Source organism: Synchytrium microbalum, assembly GCF_006535985.1.
Source record: "Synchytrium microbalum strain JEL517 chromosome Unknown SmJEL517_scf0003, whole genome shotgun sequence".
NCBI classification, from domain to species: domain Eukaryota; kingdom Fungi; phylum Chytridiomycota; class Chytridiomycetes; order Synchytriales; family Synchytriaceae; genus Synchytrium; species Synchytrium microbalum.
Window position 1 is genome coordinate 865984 of NW_022158352.1, and position 15197 is coordinate 881180.

Sequence of the window (15197 nt, forward strand, 5' to 3'; positions counted from 1 at the left end):
CGGCTACTCCTGGCGCTGACTTCACATGAGCTAAAGGCGAGACACCAGTTACATCAACACAGGCATGTCTGTCATTGGACCAGTTGTATATCATCACATCTGCAGGCCTTTTTCCATCCTTCGAGGTGCTCAAATCTCCTAAGAAGCCTGTAGGTACTTCTACTCCAGAGTTGATACCGGCTCTACGTAATACATCTCCCAACATGTTTCGTACGTGATCATGTCTGTACTTATATCCAGGGTATTTGCGGCAGGCGGCAGCGTGATCACCCCACTGATCCATATAACCATTACAAGTCGGACATGTAGAGTTATCCTTAAATAGAGGCATCATCAACCTATACTTCATGAGTGTTCTATATTGTATAGGCGACATCCTTTGGCCTTTAACAGTTTTATTATAACCGCTGGATAACTCCATCAGGAGAAACCGTGGGACAGAAGTTATAGGACCGAATGAGATTTGAACTCATGACCTAGCGCTGACTTGGCATTACTGCAGGCGCTCGCTCTGCTATTAACGATGAAGAGGTAGGATTAATTGTGGTTTTTGAGGTTGAGAGTGCTGGCAATTAGACCATTCAAGTGAGTCAGACGATACACTACGTGTCAAATCACGTAAATAAACACGTGTCTCTCATTTTATTTCAAACTAGGTGAATCTTTCGAATGAGGCGACACGTCTAGTTTTGCAAACTTGCGAATTTCATTGTGAGCAATCCAAGATCATAGCTTTATAATGGCAAAGAGGCGCATCGTAGATGAAGACGACGTAGACGAGGGCTCTTCTGATACCTCTCACTCTCGAAAGAGATCCAGAGCTACAGGTTCTGCATTCACCAGTTCCTTGTTGAATACTTTAGTGACTGAAAGCTTTTTAAACAATAGGATCAACGACTACTACCAGGCCTACGCGTGATTCGGAGATCATTGATCTCACTGACGATGCTGATCCAAGCTCGCTAATCAGTAATGGCAAGCATTCAAATGGAGGAGACATTTCTGATGATCTGGATGAGAGTTACCAAGCCCCTGACGATAGCAGTGAAGATGATGTAGAAGATCACGACATAGAGGAACAGGAAGCTGCTAGTCCTGCTCCATCGGCTGCGTCATCTTCACGAAAAGCTAAAGCAAAGAAGGTCGTCCAACCTGTTGTCGACGATGACTTTGAATCTGAGCCTGAAGAGACGCCTAAAGCATCAAAGTCTCGCACTATACCAGTACTTACACAAAAGAAATCAAAGCAAAAGGACACAGTGCAAGATGAAGTCACGGAACTATTCGAGGAACGAGACACGGACTATACCCATCTCAGGCTCAAAGAAGATCACGAGCTACGACCACTATACATTACCAACGACAACATCATCATCCTAGAAGCCTTCTCTCCAATCGCCGATCAAGCCCAGGACTTTCTCGTCGCTATAGCCGAGCCGGTATCACGACCATCACACGTGCACGAATACAGACTCACCGAATACTCGTTGTATGCTGCTGTATCAGTCGGTCTTGAAACCGAGAGTATCATAGAAGTCCTGAATCGGTTGAGTAAAGTGGCCATCCCGCCACGTGTCGAGGCATTTATTAAAAAGTATACAGTGTCGTATGGAAAGGTGAAGCTCTTGTTGCAGCATAATCGATATTATGTAGAGTCCAAGTTCCCGGAAGTGTTGGAGAGGCTGATAAAGGATGATGTTATTAAGGAGACTGTGTTGGGTGATGCGCAACTTGTCGAGACTGGTGGGAGGAGTGAGGCTATTGTGTTTCCGACTGAGGCGCCGACTGTGTCTGGAGCTGCGCCATCAATAACAAAACCAACAGTAGCAGCCAAAATAACAGCAACAAACGGATCAAACGCTTCGTCATCCTCAACACCTGTAATAGAACCTGTAAATGAATCAACAGACGAAGAAGAGCAGGTGGACGAACAACAGCAACAACGAGCTCCAATGCAAGCTGAAGAGCTAGAAGGAATATGGAGTGAACAGCAACCACAACAATTAGGATGGATGGCAGACGTCATGAACGAAGATACCGATACCGATAATACGAAATCATTCGAAATAGATCCTGCAAAAGCCGAACAAGTACGTAAACGATGCTCTGATCTCAATTATCCCATGCTCGAAGAATACGATTTCCGTAAGGACGAACGTAACCCGAATACCAAGATTGATTTGAAACCATCGACTACTTTACGACCATATCAAGCGAAAGCATTATCTAAAATGTTTGGTAATGGACGAGCACGATCTGGTATTATAGTCTTGCCATGTGGTGCTGGCAAGACACTTACAGGTGTCGCTGCAGCATGTACCATAAAGAAGAGTGTGTTGGTGTTATGTTGGTCGGCAGTCAGTGTCGCTCAATGGATTCGAGAATTCCAGCATTGGTCGACAGCACTAGATATAGATGTCGGTCGATTCGATTCCGAGACTAAGAAGCCGTTTAAAGCTAAAGCTGGTATCCTCGTCTCTACATATTCCATGGTGGCTTATTCTGGCAATCGGGCATATGATGCTCAGAAGATGATGAAGATGATCGAATCTCAGGAATGGGGATTGCTTATCTTGGATGAAGTGCATGTTGTCCCTGCCGATATGTTTAGAAAGACGCTGACGGTCATTAAGGTGCATTGTAAATTGGGACTGACTGCTACGCTTGTGCGAGAGGATAACAAGATTGAGAATTTGAATTATCTTATTGGGCCGAAACTTTATGAGGCTAATTGGTTGGATTTGGCGCAGAAGGGACATATTGCTAATGTTCAGGTAATGCGTTGTACGTCCAGAGATTTAGGAGTACAGTTTTTTGGTTTGAACGCTCATGAATCCTCCATGTTTCTTTTTAGTGCGCTGAGGTATGGTGCTCCATGACTCCTGAGTTCTACAAGGAATACTTGAAACAATCGTCAAGGTACTTGGGTGCTGACAATTCTTAAATTCTGCGAGTTCCTTTTTTTGGCATGCTGATGCATCACGTTACTTAGAAAGAAGCAGTTGTTATATGCCATGAATCCACGCAAGCTCCAAGCTTGTCAATACTTGATTGAGAGACACGAACAAGCTGGTGATAAAATCATCGTGTTTTCAGATAATGTGTTTGCTCTGAAAGTGAGTAGTAGACATCGTCACTGGATTTGTTTTTGCACGGCTGACACTCCCAAAATTACGTCAAATTGTAGCACTATGCGAACAAACTCAACAAACCATACATTTACGGCCAAACGAGCCAACAGAATCGTCTACAAGTACTATCCAACTTTCGACATAATCCAGCTCTGAATACCATCTTTCTCAGTAAGATTGGTGATACTTCGATTGATATACCGGAAGCTACTGTCTTGATTCAGATATCATCTCATTATGGATCACGACGACAGGAAGCTCAGAGATTAGGTATGATGAGATTAACTTATCAATTGATGCTGTCTCCAGCGTTTTTCTGTTGACTCGAAATTTCACAGGACGAATTCTGAGAGCCAAACGACGTAACGATGATGGGTTCAATGCATTTTTCTACACACTGGTGTCAAAAGATACCGTTGAAATGGTATATTCTGGAAAGAGGCAGCAGTTCTTGATTGATCAAGGTTATGCCTTCAAGGTAAGTCATGCATCTTTCGTCGGTATGGTTTTTGCTCCAACTTAACATGTCAGTACTTAGGTCATCACCAATCTCGATGGTGCAGATGGCACGCCGAATCAAGTATACGCTACCAAGTCTCAACAAATCGAGCTCTTGACCACGGTCTTGATTGCAAACGACAAGGAAGATTATATCGAAAAGGACGATGACGTGGAAAATAGTCTAATTGATCTTGATGATGGAGCCGTTGTTCGTCGTGTGGGGAATATCTCGTCATTGTCGGGTGCTGATTCGATGGCGTATATGGAATATACGAGTGGGTCTTCGTCAAAGAATAAGCCTAAATTCAAAAAGGTAGCCTAAGGCGCTATTACAAAGCTGTTGTTTTGGCTCCCGACTAACATCGCTTTTATTAGTATCAGAAACGGTTTGATTGACCTTGGCGATTCTGTATGATATTATTGTATTCGCACTTGGTTTGGTAGCAACAAGGTCCTATTTAAGTTGCATATGGAATTAAGGGTGTATTCATTAATTTGGTTGGGGATGTGGTTTGTGTTGTTGCTGCTCCTATCGTGATTACTAGTCGGACGTGGGTACGAAGCGAATTGTGGGAAACGTGCTCAGGGTTAATGTCTTCACATTTTGTTTACGGGAACTTTTGCAATTTTTTGTTAACCTCTGGATGATTTTGGTTTTGATATGTTGAGGTATATATGGAGGTATCGTGCTCTGTGACTCCAAGTGCTACTTAAAACAGCACTCGAGGTGTGCACACATGCTGATTGGTTAGTGCCCCTTTTTTGGCTCTAGCTTGACGACACTCGTTTTATGTAGAAATAGGCATCTGCCAAAATTCACGCAAGATCTAGATTTTCGAATTCGAGGGTTACTACTGTGGTTCGGATACCACGTTTCGCTCTTCAAGTAAGGATAGAAAGCATGCATCGTCCATTTTTTGCATGTCTCGACTATTAAATCACATTCTGATTCCCATAGCATTATACCGTCAAGCTCAACAGCTTTCACACATACTTCCTCACACCTTAGCACGATAGGACAAAACAACTGGTGATGCTGCAGATGGCACAGTGAATGACGTATACACTACCGAATCTCAACAATTTGAGCATTGGCCACCGTCTTGATTGCAAATGACAAGATTTTATTGAAAACGACGATGGAATAGAAAAACCGCCTAGTTGATCCTGGTGATGGACCTGTTGTTTCTCGTAAGGGATATCTCGTCATGCTACGGTGCAGATTCAATGGCACCTATGGCGTATACGATCTCGAGAAAGAACACGCCTAATATATAGATTAAACTCTCCTTCGTCACGGAGGGTGAAACCTGCTGCTAAGGCTGCTCTGTATCCTTCAACGTCGGCATCGTCCAGCGACTCTATACCAACAGCGGCAGCGAATTCATAAACATCCGATCCATCCTCCTCTTCCATATAAAGCATGAGCTCTTCCCCACTATGAATGAAATCCTGGTCATTCTCTCTACTCTGTATATAGAATCTGAATTCTGATGAAGCTAGGCTGATCTTGCTCTATAGTTGACAAAAACATGTGGTCAGTTTAATTACGAATGGTTGTAGCACTAGCAAGACTGGTTTTATATGCTTCCTTGTGAGCGTCGTCAGTGAGTGCTAAAGCAAGATCATGCCTACCTCATGTACTATGCCAGCAATTACTACAAACATAGTTTTACTGCCAAACGAGGCTACAGAATCGTCTCCAAGTCTTATTCAGCTTTCGAAATGTATGACTTATACAAATTATAATTAAATCTGTTACATTACTCCTTGTATACGAGTCTGTTTGATGCCTTTTTTGGTGATCTTGTCTGCCTGATCGCCCCAAACTAGCAATACCTCAATGTGACTGCTCATTCTCCCCGGAGCAAAAATGCAGCGACCTCAAAGGGCTGATAAGTGCTCCCCCAAAACTCTCTCTGTGAAGAGTGTTATTGCTTTGGTTGATAGCCCCAATCCCATCAACAGCCACCCTCCAAATTGTGACGAGGGCTGCGTTTGAAAAGATTGTTGAAACTCTGCATACAATTGCAAAGTGGGCGAGAGCACGCAGATACATGATTTTCAAACAAGAGGGTGAAAGTAAGTGTGTAGAAGATTGAAACCTGAAGCTTACAAGAAGAGGGGTTAAAGAGCAACAGCATAGAGTTCTAGCAGTACTATTTGATAGGGTTTAGGATCTTGTGTTCTCTACCTACGAGTTCATTGTGTGTGTGTGTGTGAGATGTCTGTTGGGTTTGCCGCTAATCGTAAATGTTGGACATCACAAGACAGCACCCATACTGAATACGGACATATCGGCTTGGTTTCCTCTAGATCCGGGTTACGAAGGTCGAGGAATCTCTTTGAAATCCACCTAATGATGATTTGAAACGTTCGTATTTCGGTGATCTTGTCTGCCTTATCGCCCAATGACCAGCAGGGGATACCGCAATGGACTGGCTCATGGCTGCCAAAGCAACCACGCAGTCGGCTCAAAGGGCTCGATAAGTGCTCCCCCAAAGCTTCTCTCCGCCCGCGAAGAGGTCATTGCTTTGGCTGATAGCCCCAACCTTCATCAGACAGCCACTCTCAGCGAGAGGGCTAGATTGAAGAGATTGTTTGGAACCTCCCATGGTAATAGCAAGTGGACGAGAGCATGCAGATACACCATTCACAAACATGAGCGTGAAAGTAAAATTGAAGAAGATTGAAACTTGGCACTTTGCACGTGGCGGAGGACCGAAGAGCAAGAGAATAGAGTACCAAAAGTACCAATTGACGAAGTACAGGATCTTGAGTTCGATTCTTAAGAGTTCTGTGTGTGTGAGTGATTTCTGATGGGTTGCCGCTGATTCCAAATGTTGGATATTATGAGCCAACACCTATACAAGTAAAGGACGCATCAGCTTGCCTTCATTTACATCTAGCATATGGAAGCAGTAGCTCTCCTTGAAATCCATCTAATGATGATGAAATCGACGATTGATCAACAAGATTGTTTGACGGTTTCCAAAGCCAACACAGGACCATAACAAGCTCTACCTGATATGTCAGATCCAGCGCCGTGACAAAGAGAAAGGTCCGTCTGCTCCAAACATCTTGAATCTTGCTCTTTCCTCCCTCTCTCACAACCTCGAAGTTGGAATTGCAGAATTAGCTGCCAAACTGCCAATATTAAAGTCCGCGGGTTCCAATGGCGTTTCTTGCGTTTCCTATAGATTGGACTTTGCAGAAGCGGTCTGTCTCGTACTTGTCGATTTCTGACACGTCATTCAATCAAAATCACAAAAACGTTGGGAAAACGAATAGAGCAAGCGGCGATGAGGAGGATGCAAAACACCTGGAGAGCGTGCTGTCGTGCATATTCGACCAAGGTAAATCGCGGTTCTGCTTCTTCTTGACGCCATCGTTCTATTCAACATTCACGCAATTTAGCTAACCAAACAGAATTCTTTTTTGAATTATGATAGCCTCAAGCTCCGCAATCAGCCCCATCTGTACCAACAGCTGCCAAGCAGAACAGAGTATGCATTAGTTGCCGTGTTGAGGTGCTTGTCGCAATCGCCACCGTTGACTGACATCACATTCTCCAGGATTTGATACTCAATGTTTTGAGAGCACTGCCATCTCAACGTGAAGCACGAGGATACTTGAAACGATTCGCACCAGCCTCAGCAGATCCCGTCACCTCATCACCAAAGTCTGAAACCAAACCAGTTGGATATCGTGGCATAGCCAAAGAAATCCTATCTTCGCATCCGATACCAGACTCACGACAACGACATCTAGCACTTGTTGGTCTCGAATGTCACATCCCAGATGCAGAACTGGCGAAATTCGCAGCTACAATGGTGCATCTACTCAAACTAGGATTAATGCCGATAGTCGTGTTGATGGCAGACACCAAGAGCGCAACAGTGAAACTAAAGAAACATCCTAAAATGGAACGAGACGCCATGATTCGTGAATCTTTCCGTGTTGCGGATGCTATTGAAGCTGGACTGGGACGTGCAATGCCGTTATATAATAGTGTGTTTAGATTGTTGGAACCAACAACGTCGAGTTTAGTAGAAGAGTCGGCGATGATTGATACTGGGGTTGCCATATCGACAATAATAGACTCTAAACAGGTGGATGGGAGATTAGCTGTAGATTTAACTGCTATAAATATCGCACTGTCGGTGGCTGGTATACCTGTAATTGTTCCCATGGGCGGTCCAAGTGGATCTACGACCACGCTGCCATCGCGACAGTGTCTAGAAGCATTATCATTAGCTTTTGCTGCTGATACGACATATCAAGCACCCGTCAAGCTGGTCTTGGCAAACTCACGAGGTGGTATCATGCTACGAGACGGTCATCCAGTAGGCTTTATAAATCTAGCGCACGAGTTTCGTGAAATATCTAATGACGCAGCCGAAGACTCTGATGTCCAGAATCTAGACACTGTTAGATCTATATTAAACTCACTGCCGTCATCGTCGTCAGCAGTGATTGCATCTGTATCATCATCAGCAGCCCTAATCGAGAATCTCATCACCGATAAACCACTAGCACATGCAGCTCGTGGTCGTGCTCTATCCAGAAACGCTATACGGCCACCGACAGTACTTCGACGCGGCTTAGAAGTCGAACTGCATACCTCGTTATCCACACTAGATTTACCTGCACTCTCATCACTAATGGATGCATCATTCGGTAAAAAATTGGATGCAGACAAGTATTGGCATCGGATTGAGAACATTGTGGGGACTGTTATTGTTGCTGGGGAGTATGAGGGGGCTGCTATCGTCACTCACGAACATGACCCTATATATCCAGATGCACCGTATATACCATATCTAGATAAGTTTGCAGTTGCTCCTACAAGCCAGGGAGTTGGTGTCGCTGATATTCTTTGGAAGAGCATGTTGAGGGAATACAAGGATTTGAGTTGGAGGTCTCGGGCTGATAATCCAGTCAACAAGTGGTGAGTATTTCGACAAAGCAATGTTTCTGCATTTTTAGCCTTGAGTAAGCTTTTTACTCTGGAAACAAGCAATTTCGATTAATTATTCCTTCACCATTCGCTAGGTACTTTGAGAGATCAGACGGCAATCTAAGAGTGCCAGGAGGTCACTGGATGTTGTTTTGGTATGGGTCAGAAGGTGTCAGACGCATCAACTCGTACAATGCAATGGCAAGTGCCATACCAGCCTCCTTCTTCCCAGTGCCGCCTAAACCACCTAAAGACGCGAAACCGATCTCGTAAAAGCAGGCTAGACCTAAAACTTTAGAACCCTCTGATTTAAACCAAAAACAAATAATATATTTATCTACTACACTTATAGACGGTTTTTGTTACAGTTCTCATCTTCAAACATTTGATTCTACGAGGAAGCTTATCCTAGCATGATTCAGAGGGAAGTGATGGCCGTTCCCTGTGTCTACGTTTCTAAGCGGCACAAGCCATAGCCACGGGTTTGGTCCCATTATAGATTCTACATTCTTGCGCCATCCTAAATCGTATGGGTTTACATTATTCGGCAGCCTTGTTACAGGTCTATTTTTATTCAACCTGACTCGAGTTCGGCTCTGAGCTTCTACAGTTGTTCTATTGATATGTTTGTTTAGTTGATATAAAAAGCGATAAATTGGGAGAGTAACGTACTTGTTAACACTTATGAGGTATATGTGGAAGCCGGTGAATGCAGTGAGACAAAACGAGAAGATGCTGCTGATTATCACAAGCATGACGTGGTTGAAACTGATGTTGATCAGGGCCTGCAAAGGGAGACGAAGAAAACGTTTTAAAGGCTGATTGCTAGGAATGTTTTCGACAATATCTCAGCTCACCTCAGGATCAATTGTGACTTGCACAAGACTCCCAACCGTAGTTGTAAAAACAAAGACGCTGTACATCCATCCATATATCAGAAACAAGATAAAATATCTATGATTCGTGTGTCCCACACATCTACCTAGTAGTGTACATACAGTTATGTTACTTTGGGGCATTCTCACATAGAACAAATTTAAATGTATGTACACCTACCTAGCCACGGGCAATGATGGTCGAAGCGAAGAGTACATGAGTCGCAGATGGAACAATGATGTGCCCGATCCGGTTTGCAGACTTTGCACTTTCTACAAAATCTGACTTCTCCATTCCTCTTGGCCTGTATCGACGGCGGCAGATTAGGAGCTGGCTTTGAAGATGCGGTTGTGACTGTCTCGATTTCTACGTCGTCGTCAGATGCGAGTGCAGAATAGCTTCCGTTTGGTATCAGTGGTGGTAAGTCATCACTATTTGCTTCATTCGAGTCTAGTAGATCTTGGTTTGGAGAGGCTAGCGGAGCTGTGACGGTCAATAGATAGGTATATATAAGTAATGCCAGCAGGAAATGGTATATTGCTAGGACAGTCACTCGAGCAGAGGTATCCGTGATGATGTTGGCTGATTGTGAGGGAGGTTAGCTTAATGGGTGAGGCAAAACAGTCTAGACGTATACAGTGGGTCTCAACTGATACTGCAACTGCTAAAACAGCTCCTGGAACACTTCCTCCCACTCATTGCTTGACTTCCAAATCACAAAACTTACGAATTGTTAGCTGATACGCATACCAAGACCATCCTAGCATAGCGAGCACAAAGAGGACTGGCAGGTATCCTAGCGCCCGCACAACTTTCTTCAGCTTCGGACCCATCTTCTCCTTCCTTCACGTCTTTGACTCTCAATTGCAACCTTTGGATGTGCGTGAACAAACGAAAGACACCAACCGGAAAATGTTACGGGCTATATGAGGACGAGGATTTTATTTTTAACAATTTTCAAATATTTATTACACGTGAAAACGACCTGGACTCCATTTTGGTTGGCTCAAATCACGTCCTCTGTAAATACATCAACATTTCGATGTGGCCATTGCATCAACTACGAGAGACGTCCTCTGTGTCAAACGCCAGACGCCAACCGTACAGGTTTTGCTTTGTGATACTTTCCATCGAAAAATCGAGAAATCCTTTATCTTGGTGCCGCGTACCGCTCCTGTCACATTTTAAGGTTTCCTCATGGTTTGGTACAGTTATGTCGATCGCCCCCTTGTGATTACCCCACGAGCGGGGGCAATCGGGCACTATAAAAACCACCACTTCTTTCTCAAACTTCAGAAATCTTCACCATGCAATCTATCACTCGTATCAACAAACGAATCACACCAACACTCAACACATTCAAGCCTAGTAACCTCGCAGCATCTAAACGTATTAGAAACATGTCTTCAAACACTTCAAACACTGCTAGCACTACTTCCACTGATACCAAGGTTTGTGCCGCGTTTGGTTTTGACATCTTGTATCTTGTCGCTGACTTTCGATTCGCTTTAGAACGCTCTCAAGGAATCAACTGAGAACGCTCACGATCATGCTCAAAAGTAAGCGGTTGCGTTATGACAACGATCTTCATGATCATGGTCGATAAGATTCTCACACACAAAAACCTTACTATAGCTTGATCGACAAGGCTCACGACCACTACGAGGCAGGAAAAGAAACTGCGCAATCCAAATTGGAAGACGCCAAGGCTACTGCATCTCACATTGGCCAAAAGTATGGAATCGAATTGCACTTTTCTCCGCCAACCAAACCATCTTCTCACTCTCTTCATCCTCACAGAATCCAAGACAAATATGAAGGTGCGAAACAAGCTGTATCAGACAAGGCTGCAGATATCAAGCACTCTGTCGGCTCAGGCATGAAGGAACATGGAGAAGACATGCAACAGTCTGCCAAGGATACGAAGAACTCCATCTCTGACAACACAACATCTGGAACTTCCACAAACAGTGAACCAACTGTTATGGACAAAGTCAAGCAGGGTGCTGCTAAAGTTGCCGAGTTTGTCGGTATTGGGGGAAAGAACGAAGATGTCAAGTACTAGACTACACAGATAGTACCATCCTCAGATAAAACCATATCATATGTGCTCATAACTGTAAAGAAGTAACCAATTAAAACGTACAAAACGCATAAAAACGCTCTGGTTTATCTTCTTGCGCAATTCCGTTTTCCTCATTGTTGACGCAAGCTTGATTAGCTGCGAAAGGAAGTGGTAACGGACTGTATGAGGGTATCAAGCACGTCCATTACTACACTATGAATACGTGACATCGTTGAAGAAGTTTCGCACTAATGAGAAACCCGAAAATACCTGAAAATCGAACAACTTGTTTAATAATAGTGTAGATTCAAACAAGAGAGGAACGAAAATGTATGCAGAATTTCTTATTAAAATCGTTTGCATGTCAGAATCGCTTACTTGCAGGAGATTCATCATGACAAGCCCTTGTTTCGCAATTGTCAAAATCAAATAACCACCCACATCAAGGCACCAACCAGACAGCCAATACCAACATCACTCGACGACGTTCCCTGACTTGTCTTGGACGGCTTGGACTTGAAACGAGGGGTTTGATTCCCATCCTGAAATATTTTCAGGTCAACCCACGTGTAATTGCATTGGTCACTTGGTCACAAGTGAATCTTCAACTTTTTGCTGCAAAACCACTTGCAAAATCTTCCCCAACAACAAATCAACAGCTTTTCTTCTAAATAATCTCAGCTCGCTATACAGCAATGGGTGACTTTATCAAGGGTATTGAAACCAAATTGGAAAAGATTATCGCCAAACTAAACAAGCTCAAGGATACAAACTACACCTCTGATGATGGTGAGTTCAATTTGATATTTAAGTTTATATTTTCGAATATTTGAATGATCAAATGTAGATGACCATGCTATCTTTCGAGCATTTGGGATGATTGCAAATATACGTGACTTCTGACTTCACACACACGCACATTAGTTGAGAAGCTTCAAGAACAAATCCATCAAATTGATGAACTCTACGTCGATGAAAAGTTTACAGATCCCGAGGATGGTTCCATCCCTGCTGGACAGGCTGATGCTGTATGTGCACTTTTGTTTGAATCCCTTGTTTTTGTTGACTGGTTTTTTACATCCCAAATAGTCAGAATTGCTGAACGAAGCTCATGAACTGGCTGCTGATTTACTGCAAGCTTGCCCTGAAGAAGACGACGAGTAAAACATTCATATCTGTGCTGCTCGAGATAATCAAGTTGCACAGATAACCCAAAACCAAGGATAAATATACCTTCAGATTTTGATCATGCATGACATTTAATGCTTTCTTCAATCGTTGCCGCGTAAGGCCGACCTCCTGCATTGAGTTGAACTGAAATGCTACATCGTGATTCTTCATATTCCCCAAACTAATGCAATCGAGACAGACCGACCTTTCGCGATATGACACGATATAAACACTCGGAGAAACGCTACATGCTCGTATGTAGATGGTTCCTCTCTGTTTCGTCTGCTCACAAATCACGACTGCGTACATTTTCAAGATTTGTCACACCCACAGTTCACACCACGACCACTTAGAAACTGCAGCGAATAATGTCTCTCCCTCCAGTAATCTCGTCAACGCCTCCAGTATCGACTACTAAACAGGAATATGGCTTCCCTGCTACATCCAAACGAGCTCCACTACAAATCCATTCGCTAAATCATGTTGCATTGGGAACAGACAATGCTGACATACTTAAAAGGTTTTATTGTGAAGTTATGGGTTTCCGGGAATGTCAACGTACGAGTTTAAACGGCTGCATTCAGAGTTACTGGTGGTAATCGACATCTGGAGCTAACATCACGCATTTGCAGGTCCAGACTTTGGGTTTGCTGGATCGTGGTTGTATATGCCAAAGTACGTCTATCTTTACATTGAAATCTGTCAGAATTGATCTTGAATCCTGTCTCTACGTATCCTGGAACCTTCGTGGATCGAGTGTTTCCATGTGCTAAACCAAACCTCGTTGACATTGTAGTGGATACCAACACCCAGCAGACAACACACCACCACCAGGGTCAATCCTCCTCCATATAATCCAAATAAAGAAGAATCCACCACCATCCGGCATTATCGAGTACAAGCCCGTCGCTGTAGGAGGATCTCGCCATTTCGCGTTTCGAACTGAGGACATACAACAGGTTATTGCGAATCTGGAGTCGAGGAAAATCCCATATCAGAAGGTGAATCTGCCTGGTGCTAATGGAAATGTGCAGCAGGTATGTCGCTTGGAGGAAGATGCGTTCGTAAAGTGTTTACATATCAAGTTGGATACGATGCTTAGTTTTTTTGTGCTGCAGGTCTTTCTCTACGATCCAGATAGGAATGGAATTGAGATTGGAAATTTCAACTATTCGCAACCTGCCTTCAAGTTGTAAAGTTTTGGGTTGGTAATGATTGTCAAACTGGCTTGGGCTGTTTCTGTGCTAGTATTAGTTTTTCCCGTTGATGAGAGCTATTGTGAATATATAAAGTCTAGGCTGACTTGAAATAAGAAATGTGTCTGAATCTATGCGAAAGTGATTCTATTGTCTTTTTCTAAGGCTCTAAATTAATCTATGAAGCCATTACATACAGCGGCCTTAATCCGAGCAGATATCCAACCAACGATATTGGAGTCTTCACATGCGCTGCTAACTCCAAGAATGGATTCAACAATAACGGACCTATTAGTAAATTTGTGCATAGTCAAACTTTGCCCAAAATTCGTGATATTCTGCATAAGCGATTTTTTTGGCATCCAAAGTACCTGTGAGTGTAAAGAATGTGAAAAACCACGCCCACCCAGCCATTGTCGATATCACGTTTCGGTTCGGCCTCATATATTCAATCCAAGCTCCTTCAACAACGACACCCAAGGCATGAAGTGCGAAAAAGGAGAGGCAGTGTCCTTGGGGATAACGATAGCCAAAGCTAGACCATAGTAGGTACTCATGACAGAGACCTATAAAAGGTGCTCGGTTCTAGTCCATATGAATACGACACAGCCTTACAACAGCGTATTTGCATACCTGAAAAGATAAAAGTTCCAGAAATCGGAATCACACGTTCCCACGGCGTCCCATTAAAAACTCTACGTAACGGGTTATACACCAATGCAACATATGGCCTTCGAAACAGCTGATGCCACCTTCTAGCCCAGAACTCTGTTATACTCGTTGAATAGTATGGCTCGTGAAACAGCTCTGTCCTATCAACTTGACCTCCTGTTGCCCACGACACCAACTGAGACAGCCGCCATCCAACTTGCATCGTCGAGTAAAACACGACACATAAGAGCGGACATGCAAGATACGTCGATATGACTGGATTGGCGTGTTTGACGACATACATGGTTTCCAGTAAGACAGATCCATCGACAGCGAATATATGGACAACCAACGACGTTATAGTACTTAATAGCCAGTATTTCGGTAGTTCTTTGGGTATCTGTTTGGTGCGTATTTCAGCACCAGGTACACGTCCTGTAGCAATACTCAAATATAATCTCGGTATCGAAACACGTTGTTTTGTTGCAGATGTTGTAAATGTCACGATATTCAAGAATGACATGAGAGCTCTTGTTGCGGCTAGTGTGTCTGTTAGGAAATCACTTGTCGTCCTAGAACGATCGAAAGGGTTAACTCTTCAGAGACGCTTGGACGCCCGACAATAATAAGGCAACTAACTGTCGTGT

The 15197-nt window shown here is 43.6% G+C and overlaps 2 protein-coding genes across 2 annotated transcripts; both read left to right on the forward strand.

Annotated features, from left to right (window-relative positions):
- Positions 1 to 739: 739 nt before the first annotated feature.
- On the forward strand, positions 740 to 4028 carry SmJEL517_g01001 (uncharacterized protein; the record flags this gene model as incomplete). Its single annotated transcript, XM_031166929.1, has 8 exons — positions 740 to 827; positions 889 to 2774; positions 2855 to 2919; positions 2993 to 3116; positions 3188 to 3401; positions 3470 to 3609; positions 3670 to 3945; positions 4008 to 4028. 8 exons carry the CDS (start codon positions 740 to 742, stop codon positions 4026 to 4028), a joined length of 2814 nt encoding a protein of 937 aa, XP_031027037.1.
- Positions 4029 to 6934: 2906 nt separating this feature from the next.
- Positions 6935 to 8865, forward strand: SmJEL517_g01002 (amino-acid N-acetyltransferase; the record flags this gene model as incomplete). Its single annotated transcript, XM_031166930.1, has 4 exons — positions 6935 to 6988; positions 7085 to 7138; positions 7208 to 8583; positions 8688 to 8865. 4 exons carry the CDS (start codon positions 6935 to 6937, stop codon positions 8863 to 8865), a joined length of 1662 nt encoding a protein of 553 aa, XP_031027038.1.
- Between the last annotated feature and the right edge of the window lie 6332 nt (positions 8866 to 15197).